Source organism: Cyrtonyx montezumae, unplaced genomic scaffold (assembly GCF_038088225.1).
Source record: "Cyrtonyx montezumae isolate F1298 unplaced genomic scaffold, pur_monq_1.0 scaffold_9, whole genome shotgun sequence".
Taxonomy (NCBI): domain Eukaryota; kingdom Metazoa; phylum Chordata; class Aves; order Galliformes; family Odontophoridae; genus Cyrtonyx; species Cyrtonyx montezumae.
In genome coordinates, this window is record NW_027072100.1 from 2,951,176 (window position 1) to 2,978,179 (window position 27,004).

The following is a 27,004-nucleotide window of genomic DNA, read 5'->3' on the forward strand; positions in this document are numbered from 1 at the left end:
AGAGGCTGAGAAGAGAAGAAGAAGAAGGAACAAAATGACAAAGGCACAAATGATAAACCAGTGAGAACGACAGAGAGGGAAAAAAACCCTCTGCGAAATGCATGGCTGTGACAGCAGCAGCCAAATCAAAGATGCTCCTAGATTATATGGTTTCTTGCATAATGTGCATTCTGATTCCCGCTCAATGTTTGTCTTTCAGCTTTTGCACAGGGAAGAAAAAAAAAATATCTGAAATGGTACGTGAGCAACCTTTATTTTGCTTGTTTCATCAGGAGGAGAAAGCAAATTTGCTTTGTGGGAGCAGCAGCACCTGCTCGATGGCAAATAAATAGCTACAGCTTTGATATCACAATGCATATAATCATTAGCAGCCCAAATGGCAGGGGATTAACCCTCTCTGTGCTGCCTGTCCTCCCTGGCATGTGGTTGGCATCCCAGTTCCTTTTGTAGGAATGGTGGGAATTGGATTTACAGCATTGTGTCCCTCCTTGTGCTGTCCCTGACCAGGCAGGAACAAAGCACACCAGGGGCTGGGTAAAACAATGAGCCTGCTGGCAAGCAGCAATGAGGTGGGTAAACCTCATCTAAAGCTGAAGGTACAGCGATGAAAGCATCAGGCCATGAGCTGCGTGGTGGGGCTGAGCTCTGCACATCAGCCTGCCGGAGAAGCAAATATTTTCCTGAGGTTTGGGGTATGAGGGGGTCAGCATACCACAGTGCAGCCCCAGATCTCACCCACCTGCCCCAAATCTCACAGTAGGACCAGGGGAAGATTCCTTTCACTAAAGCCTTGGTCTGACTTGAGTGAGGACATCCAGACTCAGCCTTCTGCTTGCCTGCTCTCCATCAGTGTGTTGCCTTTACCCCAGTTTGCCTTCTGCACCTCTTCTGCAGTGAGGCTATGAAGGTGAACTAAAAGGTCTCACATGGATCTGGGCCAGTGATCCCATCGCTGCTGAGCTGTCCTGCTTGGTCACTGTCTCCTCCCCAGAGCACTTGGCTGTCTGCCTTCGTCACACATGCATCACGCGTGCAGCCCTTGGGAGAAAGGACATGCTGGACATCCTTGTTTTTATGTTTTGAAGACATTTGGCTAATGTAGTTTCTATTTTCTTCTTTTCTGCTTTCCTTCTTTCCATTGTATTGTCTTACAAATCCAAACAAACCTGACGAGAGTGCTGGCAGGAGAAAGCAAACAGGGACTAACGGGGCTCTCATCCAGCCAGGCACTCAACACGTGAACGTGCCCCATCGCACAGAGCAGCACGGCGTCCCTCCAGCCTGGAGGTAGCTGTGCTGGGAGGGGAGCACACAGCTGGAGACAAAGGCAGGAAGTTAATATTTAAGCACCCAGACAAGGAACAAATGACTTAATCAAATCAATTACAGAGGGAGAAATGGAGCCACTTAGAAAGCGCGTGTCAAGACACAGCGAGGAGAAGAAGGGAGAGTTAGCAGGGAAGATAAACGGACTGGTTAAATCCCTGCTGTTAATTAAGAGCTGAGTATTTGCACTGTGCTGAGTCAGGGTTGCCACAGCTCTTCCACTACATAAACCACATTCACAGATGAACTCAGCACCCAACCTACAGAGATACTTCTATCCAGATGGAGTAAGGGAGAGGCAGAGTGAGATGTCAAGTGGAAAGAAGGCAGTATCAAGAAAACACAGAGAGCCTGGGGCAGGTTTCTCCATACTCCTGGACCCCTTCCACTATGGCCCAAAGTCAGTCCCTGCCCTGCAGATCCTGGGAGACTGCCTCATGCCTCAGGGACAGCCTCACAGCCTGGGGACAGCCCCAGGCCTTCATCACTGCACCCATGGGCTGCAAAGGAAGCCCACATGGTCAGAGGACTTCTGATGGATTTCAGAAAGAAGGTGCGTGCGAGGGAAAGGCAGAGTTGTGAAAGCATCAACACAACACCCTGCCCACTACAGGAACTGCAATGGATCAGCAAAATGGCTGTCAGCCTGGCAAATCGCCTTGCTTGTAAGGTGCAGAATGGAAAACAAGACAATTTCCTAGCAGCTTGACTTCAATTTCAGTGATTTTTCCTCTCTGCTGCTCCCACCCTAAATACAGCCGCACTGAGTCCAGGCCATGGGCACACAACCAGAGCTGGAGCTGGGCTGAGAAGAGGGCTCTGTGTGGGAAGGACCATCAGCCCCAGTGTGGTTGGGCTCACAGATGCATCACACACAGTGTCAGACCTCACTCTGCCCAACAAAAACCCACGTGTGCTGTGGAAAGGGTTCCCTGTGGTTTTCTCAGCAAGGACCAAGCAATTACGGGCTGCTGTAACTGACTCAGCATCAGCAAAGCCATTGAACTCAGACCCACATGGCTGCCTGCGAGGATGAATGCTGTCAACAGCTCTGAGGCAGGAAGGCTTCCCCTGCAGGGCTACTTCAGATGTCTCCTGCTCAAGCTTTTAAGCCCTAAACATTCGATTTCTGGCTAGTGATGTAGAGAGCTAACCATTTTTTGCCAGTTTGCAGTCACTCTTTGCATGCAAATAAATAAGTATTTTCCATGAAAGAGCTCATGCCAGGGAAATACCACTGAGGTTTTTACAAAGCATGTCCTTATCAAGAATAATTAATTGTCAGGGAGATTTGCACTTCCCCATGTAACAAAAAGAGCAGAGGTGAAACAGGCACTGTATCTTACAGGGCCATTGACTGTGCTCCTAAATATCCTGGAGAGATGCTGACCCTTTGCAATGGAAAAAAAACCCAAACATGAATTGCTAAACAAAAATCACTATAAAGATAACTCACTTGTTTTTGCTCTTCTCCCAAACCATCCCACATCGATGCAACGATTTTTGATACATCTCCAAAGGTAGCATTGGGGTTTTGCCCTTTGATAGCAGCTTGCGTGTCTCTGAAAAACAGGGCGTATGCTGACACGGGCTTCTGAGGCTCATTGGGATCCTTCTTTTTCTTCTTCTTTTGGCTTTTGGGCTTTTTGCCCAGATCTGTTGATGGTCTTTTCTCTCCAGTGACCTGCAAAAATCAAAAGAGTCCCTTAGCGGGCAGCTGTGGGCTGTCTGGCACAGGTCCCTTTCCAGCTAGTCAGCAGTGGGAGGGGATGGGGCAGGAGCAGGAGGACTGCCAGTATGGTGTGGATGCCCAAGGGGTCTTTTCTGCTCCTCCTTCCAAAGCTGGGGCTTTCTCAACAGTGATCCTCAGATACCTCCCCTCCCTCGTATCACAAGATCACTCTCCATCCTATCCCAGGATCTCTCCAAGCACACTGCTTCCCAGCTCTTGAATTCCTGCAGACTCATCCCGCTGACCTCCAGCCCCACAATCCCCCTTTGCAAGATGCTGCTGGCAGTCATCATTCATGCATGACTTATCTCCCCATACAAATATACAGTAACCAGCTCTTTAAACTCCTTGCAGTGAGTGATACACAGGCAACTTTCCCTTACTGCAGCCTCTCTGGGTGCTGCCAGACAAAGCTAGGTGCTTGGACCAAAGGGAGCATGGGGCTGAGAGCCAACCAGTGAGGTGCAAACAGGGGTGTTTCCAGTGAAGGGAGCACAGAAACAAGATCCTATTGCTCAGCTTGTGCCTGGCCAAGCCACTAGACATATGGGGCTGCAGGAGCTGTGGAATGCATCCCTTGGGCAGTGATTGGCCAGTTATCAGAGGTCTCAAGGCACCTCCTGGCTTTAACACCAAGATACTGCAAAAACTGAATGTCCTGTGAGTGCTGGGAGCAAAAGATGAGTTTGCAATTTGCTAATTGGATTGTCGGTGCAGGGTGCTTGGACTTCAGAAGCTTCATGTTGGTTGGCATGGCCAGCACGGGGAGAAAGGGCAGCCCTGCTTGTGTTCTCTGTACAGAAGAACTCAGACGGTCATTAAGTTCAGTATCAGTACAGTGACATTTGTCAAAGAGGCAGTGACCATTAGTGAATGAGCAGAGAGACCAAAAATGGCATTTAATTTAAAATTATCCAATTGGGCTTAAATGGGAGGCATTGAGGTGAAAGGCCACCTTATTAGGAGAGAAAAAATTAATAACAGGGCTTCAGTCCATTAGCGAGTGAGATGGCATTGTAAGTAACCACAGTCCTGCCTGATTCACTCATGTGCCACAGGGGGGCTGACCTCGCTGGTGGCCATGGGAAGGAGCAGGGGACATCACAGAATGGCTTAGGTTGGAGGGGGCCTTAAAGATCATCTAGTTCCAACCCCTCTGTCATGGGCAGGGTTGCCAACCACTACATCTGAAGGCAGAATGTGGCTGACAGCCTTGGAGCAGGAAGGTTTCCTTTCGTTGTAATGCAATGGCTGTGGAGTCAGCCCTGCACCAAAGAGCCAATGGCATTGATGGAAAAGCCAAAGAGGACATCTTCAGGGGTGCTGGCAGCCCTCAGAGGTGTCAAACCCCTGAAAGACTGCACCTCATGAACACCACAATGTTCAGAACTATGGGGATCTGACAGCTGGTTATAAACACATCTCCATCCCTAGAGCAACACAGTTGTTAACCCCCCAGTACTCCTTGGGGACCTCCTACAATTATAGGGTCCCTGGCTCTGAGGACCTGCTTCACCTGAACCACCCTCTGCCATCAGACCCATTTCTTTAATGTGTGGTTTTCTTATCCACAGGATTGATTTCTGCTCACTGGATGTTGCTTTGATGACCCCTTGTATAAGCACCACAAATGGCCATACAAAAAATGACCGATGGGTCCCTCTGAATGATTCTAAGAGCTGTGTATGTAGAGAAAGCAGACAGAAACCTGCAGGGCACACAGCAGCTTTCATTACCTTTCTGCTCATCAGATACATCACTCTTGTTTCACCTATCTTACTGGGCAGAAAAATGAGATGACAAAAAATCAAACCACCGCGTGTAACTTGGACATCTCTGTATTCTTCCTACCCCAACATGCATCAGTGGCCCAATGAGATCCAGCCACAAAACCATGTCCTCAGCAGTGACTCCTGTGGCACCAGGCTGCCAGGAGAAGAGCTGAGCAATGCTGGAAGAGGCAGTGAGAGGACTCGGTGTGTAACTAAGATGAAAACTCATTTTCCACTGACAGGAAAGATTACAGCTCTATGGTAATTGCCCAAAGCTGTGTGCTACAGGCTCTGGGAGACAGCAGCCCGTGGTGTCCAATGGCACATCTCACCCTACAGAATCCTCAGATATGCAGTCAGAGGCTTTGTGAAGTTCCACCTATAACAACATGTGTGACCCTGCAATCACTGCAAGCTGTCCTCAACAAACAGCAGACAGAAGACTCACAGAGGCCAGCAGAAGAGCATGCTTTGCTGCTGCATTTTGACAACGGTAGGCAACGATCAAGGTGTCCCAAAAGCCCTACAAAAGCCTTTGGATTTTTTATTCATTTCATGTCTACATGCCTGGAAAGCTGGAAAGCCAAACCTGCTATACCAACGTGACGTGTGAACTGACCTACCATGGTGTACCTCATTCTGGTCTGGAAACAGTTTTCCCAACTTTGGGAAAGCATATTTTTATGTATATGTGTGTGTGTGTATACATATTTGTAAATACATATACATAAAGCTACTTATACAAAAGAAATGGATGTAAAGTGCTCTTGTTTAGCATGGCTGGAAAACATCCCCCACGTCCTCCTAGCACCCGATGGAAGAGCTGTGAATGCTTGTACCTTATAGTGTGACTCTGTCTCCTCTTCCTGAGTAGAGCTGGAAGGAGATGGTGTAGCAGACTTGCTCCCTGGGGGTGACGGGGAGCCATGGGTGACGCTGCTGCGCATCCCCATCTGTGAAATGAGCTGTGACTGGCTGAGGGCACCCATGGGGCCAGCCAGCATGCCGGGGCGGTTCAGCAGTGGCACTTGTCGGTTGGTCTCGTAGGATGCGGCGTCCGAGTGGACCATCTCCTGGATCTGAGTAAAGAAGAACATCACTTTGTAGTTAAAAAACATATTCAGTTATTTGTGATGCTGTTATGATGTGCTCTTACTGGTTGATTCTACAGGGATGACAAAGTCTTCCTCATGTCTCTTTCAAGCAAGCCAAGAGCAAGAAATGAGTCAAGGGCACCAAGGGCTCAGCTCCTGCCATCTCCCTACCTGCCAGGATTGCAGAGAGATGCTAAGTTGTCTCTGTAAAAAACAGTGTGTGCCCAGAGTTGCCCCTACCCATCTTGGAGACCAGTGGTGGTGGCACCTGCCAGGGGGTTGAAAGAAAAGTTCGGAAATGAGCAATCTGGGGCCAGATCAAAACTACAAGTACGAGTGCCACCATGTCCAGGGCAGGATTTTTTTTCTTTGTGTCCAAGCTTTACTATTGTAGATACAAGGCCATTGCTGCTCAGCAACACTGGGAATTTAAGGTGGTTGTCTGGCTAGCCAGGGTAGTGATGCAGCTTCAGAGGTTGAGGATGCTCATTTGGAGCATCAGGAGCATTCTGCTCCTGAGCAACTTGTAGTGCTGATCTTAGTAACTGAACAGGTGAAAAATATCCTCTTGTCTGGCTTTGTGAAGGTGTTACAACCAACATCCCACAGCTGGCGGGTACTGGGGTTAAATGTAGATGCAAAATTGGGAGACAGAAGCTATCAGAAAAGTCTCAGTCCCCCATTTCCACCATGGTGGGCTGCCCTATCACTGTTACTTGGGAAAAGAAGCTGGCCCCCACTTGCCACCACTTCCTTTCAGGCAGTTGTAGAGAGTGGTAAAGTCTCCCCTGAGCCTCCTCTTCTCCAGACTGAACCATTCCATTCCCTCAGCCGCTCCCCATCACATTTGTGCTCCAGACCTCACAGCTTCGCTGCCCTTCTCCAGACAAGCTCCAGGACCTCAATGTCTTTCTTGTAGTGGGGGACCCAACACTGAATGCATCACTCAAGATGAGGCCTCACCGGTGCCAAGTACAGAGTACAGTGCTTCCCGGAGATGTCTCTCTCAGTTTTAAATACTGCTGCTGATCTTGATCTCACTCAACATGAACATAGTACAAAAACATCTGAAGAATGGCAATGGAAATTCCTGCACCATCATTACTATTTTGTGTTGAGAAGAGACCAGAAGTGATGTACACACATGCATGGAGAACAGTGATGAGAGAGGATGCTTTGTGACAGAGTTGCCCCCAGAATTCTCATGAATCCCTAAATCCCATTTCTCTGTACCCATAAGAATGAAGGGATATCCAGTGGGACTGAAGTGACCAATACCAAGCAGCTGTAGGGACACAGGTGCACTGCATTAACCACTGGGGCCAGCACTGCCTCCTGAGGCTGCTGGGCCCACCAATCTTGGAAGATTTGGAACAGAAATGTGGGGCTGTTCCACTGCTGAGCCCAGAGTCCCTATTTCCCACCACCTCTCCTCTCCACGCCTTACAGCTCTGAGCTGCCCCCCCCTGCATCACCAGGTCCAGCAGCTGAGCAGTGAGTGATGGAGGGGAAAGCAAACCCTATCAGAAGCACTGTTTTTTTTCCCTTTTATATTAATCTGATTAATGTTAACATGAGCTTAAAGACCCAGGATTTATTTATTAACAACCTTCATTTCTGATAAGCCTGCTGAGGTGCAATCTCTCATTACCAGGGGAGGCTTGCCAGCTCCATTAGCAGCACATGCAGAAAGAAACCTGGGGTAGACCTACAGGGGCTCGGCAGGCTTCAGAGGAAATAAATCCCAGTGCAAAACCAGCTTTAGAGCTGCAGGTCAGGAATCAGGAGCTTTGAACAACACAGGACAGCATGCTCTGCTCTTACTTTCCTACTCTCCATCAGTCGAGAAGCACGCATTAGGGGAGCAGACTTTCCTAGTTTTGCCCTGTTGCCATATTAATTACAAAGTGCAGGGGTTTATCACGCCTTGTATTTACACAGCAGCAGAGTTTGGCTGGGGCTGGCTTGCTGGCCACACTGCATTGTTGCTTCCAAGGAAATGTGTGTTTGCAAAGGCAGTGGGGCTGGATTTGCTCCGGCACAGAGCCAAAACTCACTTCCTGAACTATGTGAAGTGTTATGCACTCTTCTAGCTGCCTTGTTGCAAAGGCTCGGCCTCTCCTTGCAAAATGCAACAATCCCAACCAAGAATGCACTGCAGACATGTATGCTGTGACCACCCCTGTTAAGCAAGGCGGGGGTGGACAATGGACTTGGGTAACATGGGATGCATCAGGGAGGGGATTCCCGAAGTTGTAAAGTAATTTGCAATCATGATGGGACAGGCAGCGATGGGGAGCCTGCAAGGGGGGAGAAGGGCCAGCATGATTGTTCCTTCCCAAATGGTGGCAGAGGAAAAGGTCACATGCTGTCTGCTTAACAAGACCTTTCGTGTTGAAGAAGTCATCCCACTAAGGAAAAGAATCATGGATTGCTCTTGTTCTTGGCAGAGTTTCAAGGACGGGTGTTTCAGAAGTGGGGATGGTCGTGAAATGTGGCTTAAATTTTTTTAAGATTTCAAATAGCTCATTCCCATCTGCAGGCATGGCAGTCTCTTGGCTAAACACCGTATTAAGACAATCTTTCTGAAACTTTTATTATGTGGCCAATAGACCGCAACAGCTCCGTTTATCCATTAAATATGTAATCATACACTTCTTCTCTACAGGGCGTGTTATTTATGCTTCAGAGCAGAACAAGTCCGAGGGTGCAATTATGGATATGGGACAAATGCTGCAAATGTTTATGAAAATTCATGGGTAAAAGGGAAGCTGAGCCACCTAGAAGCTGACACCATCCCAGCCGTAGCTGTGTTTTTCCTGGGAACCCTGAAGCCTCCTCACAAGCAGCTGTTTATTGCTGTACATCATTGAAAACTGGCATTTTTACCTACAGTCTGGTGAAGATCGGTGGTTCTGCCTCCCCAGGCTGCAGGCTCTCTGGGCAGTGGGATCTGCTGAAGGGCAGCAGCTGGATCCAACAATTGCCACTCACTACATTTCTCCCCATTACCCATTTTTTGCATAAGAATTTGTGAAGCGAGATGCTAACTGCCTCCACCCCAGAGCCACTGCCCATGCCTCCTGCACTCCATTCACTGCGGTGATGACGACCTCAGGACTGGAGAGGGCCATTTGTCCTCTCCAAATTGAATGTGTTCAGGGTGAAAACGAAGGTAAGTCATAGGATCACAATGTCATTAAGGTTGGAAAAGACCTCTAAGATCATCAAGGCCAACCTCAACCCATCCTACTATGCCCACCACCCTTTTCCTGACACCTCCAGAGACTGTGACTGCACCACCTCCCTGGGCAGCACGTGCCACTGCATCACCATTCTTTTCCTACTATGCAATGTGAAACTCCCCTGGTGCGTCTTAAGGCCGCTACCTCTTGTCCTACCAGGAGTTACCTGGGAGCAGAGGTGATAATGGCAAAGGAGAACAACCCATGGAGCCCGCTGTAAGCCCCAGTGTAATTACCTACAAACATAATGAACTCTGTCACCAGAACAAGCTCTCAGGATGGGTCAGAGCTCACTGTGCCATGCAACCCCAGAGCCACGAGCTCGTCGAGTGCTGCTGCCAGCCCCTGGGCATGTCTGCAGCCTCCACAGACGCTGCTCTGCATCTCATGGGCAACAGAAGCGAGATGTGATGTAGCCATAGCTGAAGTAATTAAGTGCATCTCACTTAGCAGATTCCCAAAGGCTTCACTAACTCAAAGGCAACTTTTTTTTCCCCACAGTATTTCTTTTTTGTTTTTTAATGAATATGCAGATCAGCCTATAAAGGCCCCAGCTAATCCTCCTGAAGGACAGAAACAGGCTGACAAACACACAAGCTGTGCTCCTTGCCATGGGAGAAGGGCAGGGCAGCACGGACACTGGCGTCTGTGGGTCGGGGCTGTGTCCTGGGAATCTCCCTGGATGTGCTCCTGGGAACGAACCATTACAATCACATCAACCAGGGAGAGAAATTAGCTGCTGAGCAGCTTCGGAGCCAAGTTTTCCCAGCAGGCTTTTTCCTGTATTGAAGTTTAAATGTAAACGCATCACCATAGCTGAAATGCTTAAAGATGATTTACTTAAAAAAGAGAGAGAGCGGGAGAGAGGGAAGCTGATAAGAAAATATATCCCCAATTACCACCCCTCCTCCTCCCGATTTGTAACTGCTCCTAATAAACTTTCATGGTCTATGTAAAATGCTTTAGTGCAGTGACAAATTTCTGCTGGAATTTGAGATGTCTTGTTCAGAGTAATAGCTATCTCACACAGGTGCCCAGCTGCTATTGTAAAATCAGTAAGCATTTAATTGAAACAAATGACTATAATAATAGCACATTATCCCTGCAGGCTCATAGCCATAACAGTTTTAATTATTGAGTTAAGAGTCAAACTAATTTATCCTTTAAAGTAACAGACACATCTTTGGTTCCACTGATCATCCCATTATGAATACGAAAGCAGCAGCAGGAGAGGATTTACCACGGGAGTGGTTTGTTCCTGCAGGGGGTGGGGACACCTCTTCCCTGGCTCTGTGAGTGCAGGGGGTCCTGCCCGTGGCTGAGCCTGTCCTGGGTGCTGGCACCAAGCATCCCCTTGCAGCAGGTGCCCACTGCTGCCAGCTTGTGGGGTTGGGGCACAGACAACTTTTTGGGAGCCACATTAGAAATGCAATTCTTCTTCATCACTCACGTGGTAGCATGGGTGTTCCCATCCCTCCCATCCCTTTCCCGGAGCCATCCAGATCCCCATCTCCAGATGCTTTTTTATTCCCAGTGAGAATTAACTCTTTGTGGTCAGTTTACCAGAATCTGCAAAGATCTTCACACCTCCATCACTGCTTGCCTGCTTACTGCATCATCTACGTGCTCCACTGGAATTATGTCACGCTTTCTTTCAGTGGGGAAAATACAACAAACCCTGGGAAGGCAGAATGACAAACTGATCCATCAAACTCGTACTGCATTGATTTAATCACTGTTTGACTTTCTCAATACACTTTGTGCTTCCAAGTCAAATGTCTTGCAAATGCCTAAGTATATTATGTTAACATCGTTACCCTTAGCACCCAAACCTGTAATCTCATCAAAAAAGATATCAAGTTAGTTTGACAAGATTTGTTTTCCACCAGCCCGTGTTGATTGGCATTAATTATATTACCTTCCCTTAATTCTTTATTAATTGAGGCCTGGATCTGCCACTCCGTTGTGTTGTTGAGTATTGACGGCAGATTGACAGGGCTGTAATTACCTGGGCTGTTCTGTTTCCCTTTTTAAATATTTGCACATTAGCTCTTTTCTTATCCTCCAGAGCTTCCCCAGTATTCCGGGAATTAATAAATATCGGCATTAGTGGCACTGAGTGCTCCTCGCTCTGTTATTTCAAGCCAGACAAGCTAGCTCAGCCTGCTGATTTAAAGAGGATTTGAGCAGATATATTCGAGAAAAGAGAGTTTTACGGTCTGCTCTAAATGCTACCTAATTTGAAACCCCGACCTTTCTAATTGATACTGGCAGCTTCAAATATAATGCTTTGCAACACAGAGCTCTGCTGCACAGCCACGCAGCCAACCCCGGACCACGTTCCTGGAGCTCCCCCTGCTTCAGAGGTGTTTATATCCACCCTTCCCTGAGGGGTTTTTTTTAATTGCTTCTGGTACTGCCAAACCTGCTCCATGTCTCCTCCAGCCTCAACCATCTCCAGTTTCCACAGTCCTCACTGGCAGCCACATTTCTGGATGCATTTTGCATGAGTGTGCCCTGGAAGTTCAGGCTGTACATTCAATATCTCAGACACTTGCCAAGTTATCCCCTTAAATAGAGGTAACGGGGTGTTTTTTCCCCGAAGAGAAGCTCCCTGGCAGGCACAAAGCAGGACCAAGGGCTGGGGCTGGAAAGCACCTGCCTGAAATCTGCACTCAGCACTTTGACAGCCTGTGATCTAGTGGTACCACATCCTGCTATTACGGGGGGGAAAGAATCCTCCAAACACAATTAACACCTCGTTATGAAGATTACTGTAACTTCTGGGTGAGAACAGCAGTGCAAAACAGGATGGAGACTGCTCCGCAAACGGGAAACATTTCTCGTTAATGTTCCCCTTGCTCCCTGTGCTGGAGGAGCACAGCCAAAAGGAACAGTACAGCACAAACTGAATTCTGTTTTCATGTGATATGACTGTCCACCAGGCTCATTTGCCAGTATTACTGACGGCTAGCAGGGGTGGCCATTGCTCATTCCCCTGAGAAGTGCCACCCACGTGGCAGACCTGCTCCAACTTGCTTCTTGAGGAGAATACCCAAGGTTTGCAAAAGCTTGGCTCATCCCAAATCCAAAATACCAAATCCAGGGTGCACTAGCTGTCCCACAGACAAACACTGCAACTGAGATGAGGATCTGGGCAACCTGTTGTAGGAGACTAATATTTTATACCATTGCCTCGAAGTTTGCTGGTGAACATGTCTGAACATGTCCAAGCTAGTCCTGGAGCGTGACACCTGTGCCCCAGCCACACGCTTCTCACCTGCTCTCAGTTACAGCAAAGGCTGTAAATAATGTATTCAATAAAACACCCTTTCTTTTCTTTCTTTTTTTTTTTTAAGATCATTTTTTCATGGATAAAAAACAAGCTTGATAATTCAGTGAACATGTTTGCAAATAATCTGTTCCATTAATTTCCAGCGTGTTTTCTGAATACATTATTTAGTGGTTTTCTAACAACCACTTGTACATGAAGGCAATCACTGCTCACCCGGGCGTGACATCACCACCACGTCCCCAAAGCAGGGACCAGAATTTCCCTGTGGTGGGAAAATATTCAAGAGCACCATGTCCTGGGCCCTCCATCCATCCATAGAGGGTATAAAACTCCATCAAATCACCACATGCCCTTTGTGTGTGTTGGCAAGAGAGTTTTGCAAAGAGCAAACTGGGTGGGTAAGGAATCTCTGCAGATGTACGGGCTGAGGAGCTGAGAGACTGGGAGTGGAGATAGGACTGAGTCAGTGAGAGGAACTGGAAGGAGCTCTCCAGCTTGGGGACACAAGATGCTGTGGTGACATCCCATGGCCTGTGCTGCTGGGGATGCCAACACGGGGATGGCCTCACCCAGGTCCCATCGGGTGCTGCCTCTGCAAGGTGGTCATGGAGAAAGTCTGAGGCTGCTTCTGGTGGAAAGAATCCTTGTGCATGCTGGTCAAAGCTATTCCCATGGGAATGAAGAGAACTCTCTCTAGTGTGATGCTATCCATTCACCTGATTTTCAAGGAATCACAAGTCCTTTAGCTTGAAAACCGTATTCAAGATCATCACATCTAAGCAACAACCTGACCTGAGATTTTTCTTTCCTTTTCAGTTTTCACTTTTTAATCCCAAGGGTGCTGTCAGGAAGACAGATCCTTAATCCACTGTTAAAATCTTCTAAGAAAGTAATTAACTCAATAGCAGGGCTTGCTGCGTGCTTCCCAGGGTCACCTATTGCTGCAGGGGGCCCTGGGCACACTCTGCAGGTCACCTCTGGCCATGGAACTGCTCCCTAGCAGTGCAATGTGGTGCTCAGGGAGACCATCCCTCATCCCACAGGATTCAAGAAGAGCTGATGGATTCCCTAGAAGCAGATATCTGGTTTTGTGCAAACAGCCTTAGGGATAAACAGAAGTTACGACGTGTTTTATGTCTCAAGTTACAGCTCAGACTTCTTTCTAAAAGATTTTGAACTGCTGAGATGGTCAGAAGTCCCCTCCTGCAGACCTGGTGGTATTACTTCCACCCCTTGTGCTACAGTGCATCCTGTTGCATCCCATCACACTGCAGCATTTCATGGCTCCTGCAGATGACTGAAGTCTTCCTGCATGGCACAGTTCACTTTGGTTAATGTTTCTCTTGGCTCTTTGCAGATGTTTTAGATATTGCATTCACATCAAGCAATAGACTCAAAAGTAACGACAGGTCTCTACATTTTATGGCAGGGAGCATATGAAGAAGAGAAAGAAGAAGGAAAAAAGAAGCAATTTTAGAAAACAAGCAGAAAATGGGAAGAATACAGACAAAAATAATCCTGGTGGGATTACATTCTGTGAAAGAAAAGCTGGCTGCATTAGAAAGAGTTGAGTCCCCTGGTGCTGATCCCACATCTGCACAAACCACATCACTTCAACACACCTGCAGGGGGCTACTCCCTTCCTGACCCCAACTCCGTGCCCAAATATTGCTGGGATTATTGTGCTGCTCTGTGATAAACGTCTCGTAAGAGTCACTGATTATCAGGAACACCATCACTCAGAGAAAAATGATACTTCTGTGACTTAATATTGGTTGGGAAACTCCATGAGTCTGTAGATGCAGCTCTGCTGGAGCAGTGTGAGGCAGGGACTGAACCTTCTGCCAATCAGTAAAGCAGAGAGCTGCTCTGCACAGGGGAAACTGGGAGCAGCAAGGTTTGCAGCAACTCCACTGCACTGCATAAACTGCTAACAGAAGGTGCTGTCTGTTATCTGCTTGTCTTTAATTAGAGGGAATGTGAGCACACTTAAAAGAGGTGCGAAAAGCCCAAATGATGCTGTATGCACAAAACTAATTGCAGGAGGGAGCAGAGAAGAGAAACTCTGAGAGAGCGTTGTCTCCTGCCACGAGAGCCAGATGTGATAACTTCTGCTCTGCCTCACCAACAAGCAGCCCTTCTCATTTTGTCACTAGCTAATAGAACCACAGATGCCATACCAGCACAAACTGCCAACATGCAAACACCGAAGTACAGAATCAAAGTTTGGAGAAGTGTTTATTTAGACTCGAGCAGCAACATTAACCTCTGCTGCCGTGCTGCCTGCACTGTGCAATCCATACTATTGGATTACTTGCATTAAGGGCTAGTGAGAGCTGCTCAGTCCAGCAGTGTGCTGTCATGCTGGAGTGCTGCCTGACGGATAACAGGCATCAGAGAGATCCCTTTCTTTCCTTCCAGCATGGACAGAGCTGACACAATGCCATGTTTAACGGGGTTTCACTCTGCCCAGCCTGCAGTGCCACCACCACAGGTTCCTACCTATAGCCTTCATTTAATCCTGGTAATGGGAGGGATTTGGGCCATTGAAACCACTTCCTTCCCTCCCGAAACACATAATCCACTGGTTTTAAAACCACAAGCAACACACGACCCCATTATAGTCTTAATTTTTTCCACTGGGATTACAAGCTGACACTGGAGAGCTTGATCGATGGAGTCCTGAGGTTTGATCAATAAATGCCACCGATAACGCACTGCATTACAGCGATGCTGTCCATTCATCAACCTCAGTAACTGCAGCCACCCAAAGGCAGAGGCACCAGCGTGGCAGCTGAAGGCATGGGGAAACCCAAAGGCAGCCTGGGACATCCTGGCCCCACAGCTGCTCCTGCTCAGCACTGATCACATTGACCTCATCTGACGGACACAATGTGGCAACAGCAAACACGGCCCTTAGGTTCTTTAAAAGCAAGCAAACCACACAGCAAAGCCTGGAGGTGAGGGGAAGCAGGAGGAAGGCAGAGCACAGAAGATGCTTACCCTCCCAAGGGCTCACAGTTCATTAAGACGTTGCCGTTCCCTCCACACTCGTGGCACACCGTGGCTGTAGTGCATTGCCAAGTGTGTGACAGCTCAGGCCTGCTCTCCCTGCTCCAAGAAACCCCTGTTCTGCTAGATGGTGAGGCACGCTGGTGGTGGATTGTTTTGTAAATGAGCAGAACAGCACCGGCATCGGGACAGCTCCACAACACCTCCATCCTCCGCAGCCCAGCCATGGGCTTCAAGGGCCCAAAGTCTTCCTACAATCTTCCAAGACCAAAGCATTCCGTTTCCAACTGTGCTTTGAAGGTTTTCTCCCAAACTCAGAAAACCCATTGTGTTCCCACTCTATAGAACAATCTCAGCTTGAGTTTCAGGGTTTTACTGACGCCCATCCTTGGTTTTGTTTAAAAACTTAATAGGAGATGACCAGCAAAAATTACAGCGAAAATTACCACTTCTGTAGGTACATTTTCCAGGAACAGACAGCATTTCCCAAGCACCCATCAGGGCACTGAGAAGGACAGGCTGGACAGAGCAGGGCTGCGACACGGCACACACAGTTTGCAAGGACTGAGCATAGCCACACATCCAACATCCTGAGGTTCAGGAAACGAAGACGAAATACGTTATCTGGGAAGAAAGGGTTACTTCTCAATCAAAAATTATTGCACTGAATTCTGAATTAACATGTGGGATAATTAAAACCATCTTTCCAATGAATTTATTATAGGATATACAAAGCTAATTATAAATTCTCTGTTGCTTAATCCCTTGCAGTTTGCTAATGCGGCGTTGAAATCTCTTTGGCCACACTTGTTTAAATTATTCATTAGACACAGCAACAGTTGTGAACTGTAATTTAAATTGGCATCTCATGAATATTCAATTAATACAATAAACACCAGAATGTTTTACAGCACGCTGCTCAATAGTTTGTACTCGAGTCTGTGTTTACACATTTTTATTAACTCTTTATAAAGGTGTTTCCAATTTATGTCGCTGATTACAAGGAGAATAAGAAGTCCCACTCATCAATATTTGCCTCATCATATTAAGAGAGACAATGCAATTAGGCAAAGCTTCCAAACTCATCATTAATATTGGGTGCATATCTGTTCCCACCCGTGTGCACATCTCCCCTCCACTCAGCCACGCTGGGTGGCACCCATGGGTGCCCTGTGCCATGCTCTGCACAGACAGTGGGGATGGACAGAGAGCTGTAAATATTTACTCCTGAGATCTGGGCTGGCCAAAATTCCTGAATAAAGCACATCTGGAAAGAAGTTCCCTGTGTGCAGTAGCCTGATGGCACTCTCATTTCTTAATGGGACATTTTTAGCAACAGCACTAAAAAATAATTATCAAGTGGCTGTATAATTCAGTGTGTTTTGCTATTTTAAGAAGGAACTTCTTCATTTCAAAGCACGGTCCTGCGCTGAGGAAAGGCTGTAAAATGGCATCGTGGGGTGCTGCAGCTGTGCTCATCAGCGGCACCAAGTCACAGTGCCTTGGTTTGCAAATCAAAATATTTCCCCCAGCTGCCATCCCTGCCAGCAAGGGTCAGTGATGTGAAGGAGAATGGAGCAGAGAAGCAGTAGCGGCAATTCACCTGTTCACAGGACTGCAAAATGTTTGCTTGGGCAAACACTTGCTACTGGAATGCCCCAGAGTCCTGCTGCATGAGCCAGGGGTGCCGTGCCAGGCAGAGCAGTTGCCCACCTCCTTGGCACAGAGATCAAGCTATGCTGCTCAATGGCAAGGCAGCTTCTGCATCCAATCTTTGACAGCTTTGCTTCCAGAAAAACAAGCAGCCAGGGCATCCTCATGGGCACAACAGAGCCAGTCTGCTTGCTCAGCGGTACCTCTATAGCAAAGCAACTTAGTTCTTGGGTTGAGAACTGGCTGACAGGCAGAGCTCAGAGGGCTGTGATGAGTGGCACAGAGTCCAGTTGGAGGCCTGTACTTAGTGGTGTTCCTCGGGTTAGTGCTGGGTCCAGTCCTGTTCAACATCGTCATCAATGACCTTGAGGAGGGGATAGAGTCCATCTTCAGCAAGTTTGCTGACAATACGAAGCTGGGAGGAATGGCTGACGTGCCAGAAAGCTGTGTTACCATTCAGCAAGACCTGGACAGGATGGAGTGTTGGGCAGAAAGGAATCAGATGGTTTAACAAGAGCAAGTGTAGAGTCTTACACCTAGGGAGGAATAACTGCATGCACCAGTACAGGCTGGGGATGAGCTGCTGGAGAGGAGCTCTGAGGAGAGGGACCTGGGTGTCCTGGTGGATGACAGGCTGGCCATGAGCAGTGTGCCCTGGTGGCCAAGAAGGCCAATGGGATCCTGGGGTGCATTAAGAAGAGCATGGCCAGCAAATCGAGGGAGGTGATCCTCCCTCTCTACTCTGCCTGGTGAGGCCTCATCTGGAGTACTGTGTCCAGTTCTGGGCTCCCCAGTATAAAAAAGACAGAAATCTCCTGGAAAGAGTCCAGCAGAGGGCCACAGATATGGTGAAGGGTGTGGAGCACCTCCCTTATGAGGAAAGGATGAGGTACCTGGAGCTGTTCAGCCCTGAAAAAAGAAGACTCAGAGGGGATCTGATTCACGTCTATAAATATCTGAGGAGCAGGAGGCAAAGAGACGAGGCCGGACTCTTCTCAGCAGTGTGTGGTGACAGGATGAGGGGAAATGGCCACAAACTGAAGCATAGGAAGTTCTGCACAAATGTGTGTGGGAACTTCTTCACAGTGCAGTGACGGAGCACTGGCACAGCTGCACAGAGAGGTGGTGGAGTCTCCTCCTCTGGAGACGTTCAGGACCCACCTGGACGCCTACCTGTGCAACCTGGGCTGGGAGCTGCAATGGTAGGGGGTTGGACTCAATGATCTCTAGAGGTCCCTTCCAACCCCTACAGTTCAGTGATTCTTACCAATCAAGGCATTTTAATTGGCTTGGTTCCTTTTAGTCTGAGTCATGGACAGTCACTTCCATACATGCCTCTGCCTACAGCAAACTATGAATGTTTCAGGCCCATAGGAGGCACTCACAGTCACTTGCAGTGTTTTGCATCCATTCGGATCTTTGCTGTAGGGGACAGGACTGGTGCCCGCAGCCCATGGCCTCATTGGCAAATCCTTGCTGGAATCTGACACCTCAGGCCAAACAGCCCCTGATATAAGACCTCAGGCAATAGCAGAATGTTGCATCTGATGCTTTTTTTGAGGTACGGCTTCATCAGAGTACCCAGCGTTAACAGTGACGTATGCTTGTTGATATTTGCATCTGATTTTTGCAGACTCTCTATTCCCCTGTGCGCACGGCAGGAGCCAGCACCTCTGCTGCAAACTTTATATTCCTCTTTTTTTTCTTCTTATATTTCTCTGCGGCAAAAATCCGGTTCGACATCTCTCAATTACAGCGCAGTGGCTGGCAGCCCTCTGCTCACCCCGGCCTTTATTCCCAGTGACACAACACACGCGACTGCCGCGCTCCTGTTGTGATGCTCAGCTCCAGATCCACCCCCCGAGCCCTGTGCTGCTGCACCTCCCCATCAATTAGCCAGCGATCCCTCCCTGCAAACTGCGTGGGGCCTTCAGGAGCAATCAGCACGTTTCTCCTGGTGTTCCTTCAAGCTGTTTCTCATGTACTGCAGCTGGCATCTTGTTTCAACCTTGTGGTAGAACAGAGAAAATCATGACACTTTGTACTGCTAATGCCTTTCTTTTTTGATCTGTGAATAATTTTCTCTGCCACTGCGGCAGCTCGCCTGGAATACCAAATGCATGTAACCGTGCCAGCTCAGCTCTGACGCCAGCCCCGTGCTGCTGTGATGTCAGTGCATGACTCAGCCCCATTCCCTTTCTGCTCCCAGATCCGGTTCTGCCTCTGGGAAGGGCTGTGGTGCTGAGTCTGTGAAAGCTCTGCGGTCCACACCGCTGGAAGCTGCCCTTGGTTTCATCCAGCTGGGAGCTGCTTCTCCCCGAAGCCTTGTGGACCGTGGTGGGATGCTGGTGCAGCACACCCAGTGAGAGGGCTCCTGGTGATCCCTTTACTCCTGCAGGATTCCAACCTCACAGAGCAGTACAAACATCTCCTTTGAAGATTTGAGTCCCTGGGATTGATGCGAAGAGCAAGACATCCCTTTCTCCTCCACGGCTGCACCTCAACGGACCTGTTCACACCTGTGAAGACATCTGCTGGGATGTTCTACATGATTTCTTAACTCTCTGGCAGCTTGCAAGGTGCTTCTGGCCCTCTCCACTAAATAGATGGAAAAATCAACACCTATGCAATGGCAAGCACCTAACACGGGGACTGATGCACCTGGTCCCACTCTCCCCAGAACACCACAGAGATGCTCATTCCACCCCAAGGCTCAGACAGGTCCGTTGAGCCTCTGCCTCCTCCCTCCCAAAGCCAGCCAGTTGGGTGCCTCAGTCCTGGAGAGCAGCTCTCACCTGGGTATCACCCCACAAAGCTGGCTTATCCATGTTGGCATTTTCCACACTTGCATTGTGTTTAACAAAGTGTCCGGGCTCATTGCTTAGTAGTTCTCATGCTCACAAAAGACTTCCCATAACTCTCTTGTCAGATCCTCTGCACCAAGCTGCAGAATCAGCTTCCCACTGCCCCAAAACCAGAAAAAATCACAGCCCTGGCCCCAAAGGAAGGGGCTCAGGGAGACAAGACATGAAGGAACCCCTGGATGGGAACTCTGAGCCCCAGCTCCTCCTGGAAATGCCTTCAGACATGCTCCCAGCTCAAGCTTGGTGCTGTAAAGCCAAGCTTTTTTCCCAGAAGCTGATTACAAACCCATAAACAAGCTACATGCTCACAACTCAACTGTTTCATGGCACTGCTGGCTGTCCTATAATCAGTTTGGAGAGCCTGAGAAGTCTGCTCTGCTCATGTTAAATACTTGCACTTCTATCCAGTGATCGACATAGGGAAGAGAGGAGCTAGAAAAAGGTTTATTTGAGGAAAGATTAAACCCAACCTTCCTTGAGCTAATGCTGTTTTCCATAACTTCAGCTCTCAGCTCTTGACAAGACTGACACGTCTTTGTGAGAGTGAGAATGGAGCTCAGGAAGTCTGGTTGCAATACGTATTGATTTTAATGATCTATGCTTTTTAAATTACAGTAGAGTTGTACTACAAAGGAGCCACCTCGCCACAGCAATAACTGTACTTATTCATCTAATTTTTCCTCTGTGAACCTTAAATATAAGCTCTAAATGAAGTCCAGTTATCATTATTCATGGTGCACATGGCAACCAAGTGTGCCAAGTAATTGAAGGGGTATTAAGACATTACTGGCCACTTCCTCACACCTCTTTTTTGTCATTGTATGGCCAACTCCCACACACTAACACTACAAACATGCAAATACAGCAGGACATGATATAAACCACTGTGAGGACTCTACTCACAATTCCCCTGCTTCCAAGCACACTTCCAAGGAGAACTGATGGAGTGCAGCATCACGCCAAGGACACGAGAGCAAAAATCTGGTTGTGATAACTAAATCCTTTGACCACTCATGGGCAAGAGTAAAAATCCACATGAAATTCATGGGCACTTCCAGAGAAGTGCAGCACTTCCCAGTGAATGGCTCCAATAAATCAGCGTGGCTGAGCTGCTGTTGACTGAACTAAATTCACTGTACTGTGTATGGCTTTTCTACTTCACTGAGAAAGCAAAGCAAAAGGGAATGAGGCAAACTGTCACTCAGGAGAACTCTAGCTTCACTCACTCATTACGGATCATGAAATCCAAATTTTCAAAGGGATTTCAAGGTAGTGCTGGGTTTTTGTCCCGAAGCACAAAAGCAAGAGGCAGGATTTCTGTAGTTAGTTGTTTTTCTGTGCAACCCTAAGGATGTTAACACACAACAGAAACGTGTACACAAGTCATTCCCTGCAGGATGAGGCTTGGGTGTGCAGCCCTGTGTGATCCCAGCAGATCCAGGTTTTTTCCCTCTAAATTCTGTGGGAATTCACAGCAGGAAAGTTTTGTTAGGTCACATATCTCTGGGACTGTGAGAAGCCAGAGCAAAAATGAATTCTAACAATTCCCCTGGCTAGACCTTGTGCAGCTCCACACGACGTGCCTTCCTCAGCTAGCCTGACTGTATAGGTCTTAACTACAAAATAAATATTCACTAGGTTAGCAGAGGAAATGTTTACAGAACCATGCTGCTTAGCCACACGTGCACACATCCCATAAAACAGCAGTGATATTGCTCTTCCACTTGGCATTAATACAACACCCTCATCAGGGCATAATACTCGGTGCTGAACTTTGGCTTCTGTCCCTTCAGGAATTGGATTTTTGCCTTGTAAAACAGCATGGCAGAACCACAGATGCTAAATTATAAAAGAAGGAAGTTCCAGATCTGCTGTGCCCTGTGTGCGACAGAGATCTCTTTAATCTGCCTTACAAATTCCCTAACATGATCTGTACGGGTTCCAGAACAGCCAGTACTCCACCAGTTTGGTCATTTGTAAAAGGATTTAAAAACCTTTTCCACCCTATCTGGGCTCCACTGTTGGGAATTCATCTCTGAGGAAAGTCGTGCATAGATGCTCCACAAATGCTGCAAAGCATCCACTGCTGCAAGTGTGCACTGCCCATCGCAGAGGTGCTCAATTTGGCTGGGAGATGGGCAGCCACTGAAGCTGCAGTAACCCCCAGGAGTACAAATTGCACAACAGAACGTGACCGTAAAAAGGAGTGGATTTTCCAACTGAGAGATCTTGGCCAAAGCTATCAATAGAGCCAAACCAGCCAGCTGTGGGGCTGACCACGGCCTTGCTCCACCTCTGGAGGGAGGGCAGGGATCTTCCATCACACCATGTTTAGGCAGAGAAATCAGAGCAGCCCTCGGATTTTGCAGAGGATCAGCTGGGAAAGGAATGTGTCCTGTCAATCTTTTTATTTTCACCCCTTCCCTCTCTCCCGATCTGGATGTCCTCAGTTCAGCTCAAGATGAACACAGAGTTAGAGAACTCATCCTGAAAGGAAAGCGATGTCCCTGCAGGTAAGAGTGCAGCCTCCTCCCTCGGATTAATGCGAACCAGATGGCCAGCTGTCTGCAGTCGGTTGCTAAAAAACACGGTCTGAAATAATCAGAGAGCCTCTAGGATAGAAAACTGATATAGAACTGGAAACAAGCCATGAAAGAGCCCAGCCCGTGAGGACCTTGGAGCTGTGTGCAGCACTGTCTCCAGCGCTGGGCAGAAGACCTCTGTGATACAGCAGGTGGGCTGGTGCTGGCAGATGGATGCTTTGTGTTAAGAACATGAGATCTGTGCTGTGCTTGTAGCTGGAGCTCAGCTCCTGCAGAGACCACTTCTGCACATGCAAACCTGAACACACACCTTTAGGAGGTGGCTGGCAGAAGGTGGTGCATCCTTGTGGGCCAGCACTAGGGCATGCTGAAAGAGAGCAGTGGTACAGACCTCGAAGGTTTAATTTGGGAGCATGCTCAAATCTCCATCCCCACACTGTCAGGATAAAGAGGACCCAGGTTTTGGATGCAAAGGAAGAAACATAGACCTGCCTGATGGTGCTCCAAGGAGAGGAAAGCAGTTAGCACTGCTTCAGCAATCGGTTTTAACAACAGTTAACAACAAATCAGTAGGAGTCAAGTGTTACCACTAGCCCAGAACAGACATGGGCCAATGCCATCCTTCCCTGCATGAGGCATGGTATGTGTTGGATGGGACTTGGTGCACTCGCAACTCAGATCAGTTCCAGCTAGAAATCAGTTTCCACTTTATCACATCCACCCATTTTATCCTACCCATCCACATTTTAACACCTACTACAGTAAACTCCCCATGCCTTTGGTTACCCCATAAGCATTTACAAAATCTCCCTTTGGTGCTTCATTTTCTTTGAGTCAGGAAGTTCAAACATTTCTCTAAACCTGAATGGAAAAAAAGCATCACTTTCCATTGCTTTTAATTTCCACATCTCAATTCCTGTGAAGCTTCCTTGCTCTTCCCTCACGAGATGCTCCCCATCCATCTCCTCTGGCATGCTTGCTCTACGCACTTATCTCTGTGTGGTTATCAACACTGAGCTCCCTTAGCAACACTGTAGTCCACTTTCCTCCTACGTCTAAATCTCTCCAAACTTTATTTCTCCTGTTCCAAATATGTCTCATTCCTTTGTGCAACCCACAAACTTTGCCTCTCACTGCATTGTTAGTAACAAAGCAGAAACCCACAGCAATGCTTTGAGAGCCCCTCACTAACCAAGGCACACCAGGATCCCTAAGAGTTATTTTTTACAACTTTTATCCAGTATACAACAACATCATACAGAGCGAGCTGGGCAAAACATGCTCCTTCTCTACAGAAACCATCCTGGATCAGGCCAGCCACTCCCTGATGGATCCCACTCTTCGCTATTCCCTTTTGATGCTGCAACACCTCAGTTCACCTTAAATCCATCCACTTTTGCCTCTGTCACTGCACAGAGCAGCCACTCCATGCACTGCAGCATCCCTCGATGTTTACAGCCGCCTCGTGCTGCTTACAGGACATCTCGATCTATAATGAGAAATGCCCACTGCAAGGAGATAAGTGAGAAGTATAACACTGACAATTTCCACGGATGTTGAGGAATTGCAGCAATACACTCCTTGCCTCGTGCAGCCGGTCGGAGAGACCAAACAATTTCCACAGTGTAAAAGGAGGGTTTGTAATGGGATTCTGCAGAGCTGAGAGACGAATCTAACTGCCAGGCAGAGCATTACAGAATGCTTTCCAGCCGACAGAGCCAAAGTGAAACACTCGGACATATAACATTACCAACTGGCTCACTGCCATGCATCAGATGCAGGAACGTTTTTCTCTTTCTGTGACAAGCTGCATCTGTAGCAATCATTATAATTTCTCTTGACACCGCATCCCACACCTCTTCACGGAGGCAGTTCTCCAGCGGTATTCTTCATTTAAATGGGAACTTTGATTTTTCCTGGGCTGTGGGGTTGAGAACTGTTTCAACTGCAGCACCAAGGCAGAGGGGAGGGGTGCCAGGAGATGTGTTTTTCAGGGTTCGGCCCTTCTCATCTTCTGGACCCATCCGGATTCACCCCAGCCTCATTGGTTGAGATTCAGGATGGAGAGTGGGAAATCTGGCTCAAGATTCCCATTTCTGTCCTTGTGCTCCACCATCACTCACACTGACAGCAAACCTCACTGAGCCCACAGGTGGAGAGAGCTCCTACTGCAAGGCTGGGACTGCCATGCACATTTACCAGTGGAGGAAATCTTACCACCAATTAGAAACCCTCTCCCTTCCCTGGAGCTGAGCCACGTGGCTGGAGGAGCTCTTTGATCTTGTTGCAAAACAAAGCCGGTCCCAGCCTATTATTTTTATTGTAAGCACTTTCTGTTATTTGCCTCTAAAAAATGGCTCCCATTTTAATAATAAAAAAGACTTGCTCAACGTGCACACACCTGCAGCAGAGAATAGTCACCGTAACTTCTCTGGCTGAAACAAAAGCTGTGGAAATTTCCATCCTTTTGTGCTCTCCCGCCCTGGGCTGTGCTCTGCAGCCTCCGAAATGGGTCGGGTGGTTTGTGAATGGAACTTCTGGAAGGGCACTAAGAGTCACTTAGAATAGGACAGCTTGGATTGGGAACACTCCTCAAAGGGGCACAGCTCCTCTCTTTTGACAAGGAAAATCTGAGGCAGTGAGTAATTGCCGGAGCAGGCAAATGCAACCTGGCAACATGCAAAAATGACAGCAAGGAGATAAATATGATGGATCTGGGGGATAAGGGTAATTAAAAAGGGGCCACAACATTGATCAGAATGTTGGAAATGGAGTGCAAGGAGCTGACAGACATGCTCATTTGCTGGGATAGCTGACAAGGCAGCTCGCCCTGCAGCCAAGGTGCTGCTGGTTAAAGCTGGCAGGAATTACTCTTCCCTCAGCTCCCTCATGCACTTCAGAGTGACTTCATGTTGCACAGGGAAGTGGGTTATAGATGCATATGGGAACATGTGACATGAACGTTGCAAAGCACAGCACGGAAAGGGCAGCAGGCAAGGTGAACATAGGCAAAGCATCCAATGGGATGGAGCAAGCCATGCCTTGTCAACGAGGCCACATCCCTGGGTCATGCCATCGCTACCAACCCAGAGAGCTGGCAATAAAAGCTTGGTTTTGATTTACATCCCCATGTTGCCACAGGTGATGGAGCACAATTCAGGACAGGGCATGCAGTCATGTGTCTGGGGGACTGTCACTTCTGGACATCACCACACCTTCCTCTGTACAGCCCAAACAACAAGATGCTGTCATGTATCCTATGCCATTGACTCACGTGCAGAAAATCAGTGCAACTCAATTAGTGCAAGTGAGTGCAACCAAATCAGTGTAACCAAACACAGGGCTTGGTTAGCAGCAAGCCCCAGGAAACATACAGCTCTAATTTTACTTCTTGTTCCCAAAGGGGTCCAAACAGGACCTCAAAGCTTTGCACCGAAGACCAATAGTTAAGCAGAGATGATTGGATACGGTTTATCTCACACTGCAATTAAAGGTAAGATGCTCTGCAATGCCCACATCAGTTTGCGTAGGCAAAGGTAAGTCTGACATTTCCTGTTTGCGGACTGTTCAGTCTTTGTATTTTTTCTGACACTTATTTTTTTGCATCGTTTCCTACTCTTTTTGGAGTAGGAGGGAAGGAGATGGCAGAGGTGGCCCAAGCACACCAGAGAGGGAAGAGACGGTTCCCAGGCACAGCAGAGCCCATGGAGCTCCAAGCACATCCCTGGATCTTGTGACCAAGATCCTCCAGGAGGAGGTGGGAATTAGCCACATTTGGGCACTCTCTTCCTAAAGCCACATCCCATACTCCTAAGAAACCCTCTTCTGAATTCCCAGATCCAGGGGGAAAACATCATCACGAGGAGGCAGACAACCCACATCCAAAAGGTTAAAACCAAGCTAAGTGACAGGAGCCCATCTGCACGTCTGTGTACGTAGAGATGAACACCTCTTAAGATTAGAATCAGTTCTTAAAAAAGGTCCATCCCACACCTTCAGATTTACTCTGAGCACTTCCAGTTAGTCGGCATTGTTCCGAAAACCCCCTTCACACTGCGTTATTTCAACTGCCACTGTAACTCACAGATTTTATTTGCCTCTATATTTTTAATTTATATCATGTTTTATTTATACTACTGTCTTTTATGAAACCCCAAATTTCCAAACTGACATGAGCATTGCACACACAAAGTAGGCTTCTTATTATCAACGTGGCAGAGGAGACAAAAAATGACAGGAATAAATCTCGGATTTTATGTCGTCGAGACGTTGTGCGAAGTAAGTGACATTTCTCAGCAATACAAATTGTACATTAAAAGATAATTTTCAGAACATGATACCAGCGATGGAGTGCAGCACCATTACGCAAAGTAATATTGAAGCTGCGCTTTAGCAAATGCTGTTTTTATGTTGTGCTGGTTTGGCACCAAGATTGCAGCGGGTCCTGCGAGTAGATTTAGGAGTGATT

At 47.8% G+C, this 27,004-nt stretch overlaps 1 protein-coding gene across 2 annotated transcripts in view; it reads right to left on the reverse strand.

The window, feature by feature from the left end:
* The window catches only part of TOX2 (TOX high mobility group box family member 2), a 111,249-nt gene that overhangs the window by 15,255 nt on the left and 68,990 nt on the right, over window positions 1–27,004 (reverse strand). For both annotated transcript variants that reach the window (XM_065754095.1, XM_065754094.1), the window contains exons 4-5: window positions 5,670–5,909; window positions 2,783–3,010 (exon numbers count right to left, since the gene is read on the reverse strand). In XM_065754095.1, coding sequence (XP_065610167.1) covers window positions 2,783–3,010; window positions 5,670–5,909 — 468 coding nt within the window. The remainder of the gene's footprint in view (window positions 1–2,782; window positions 3,011–5,669; window positions 5,910–27,004) is intronic.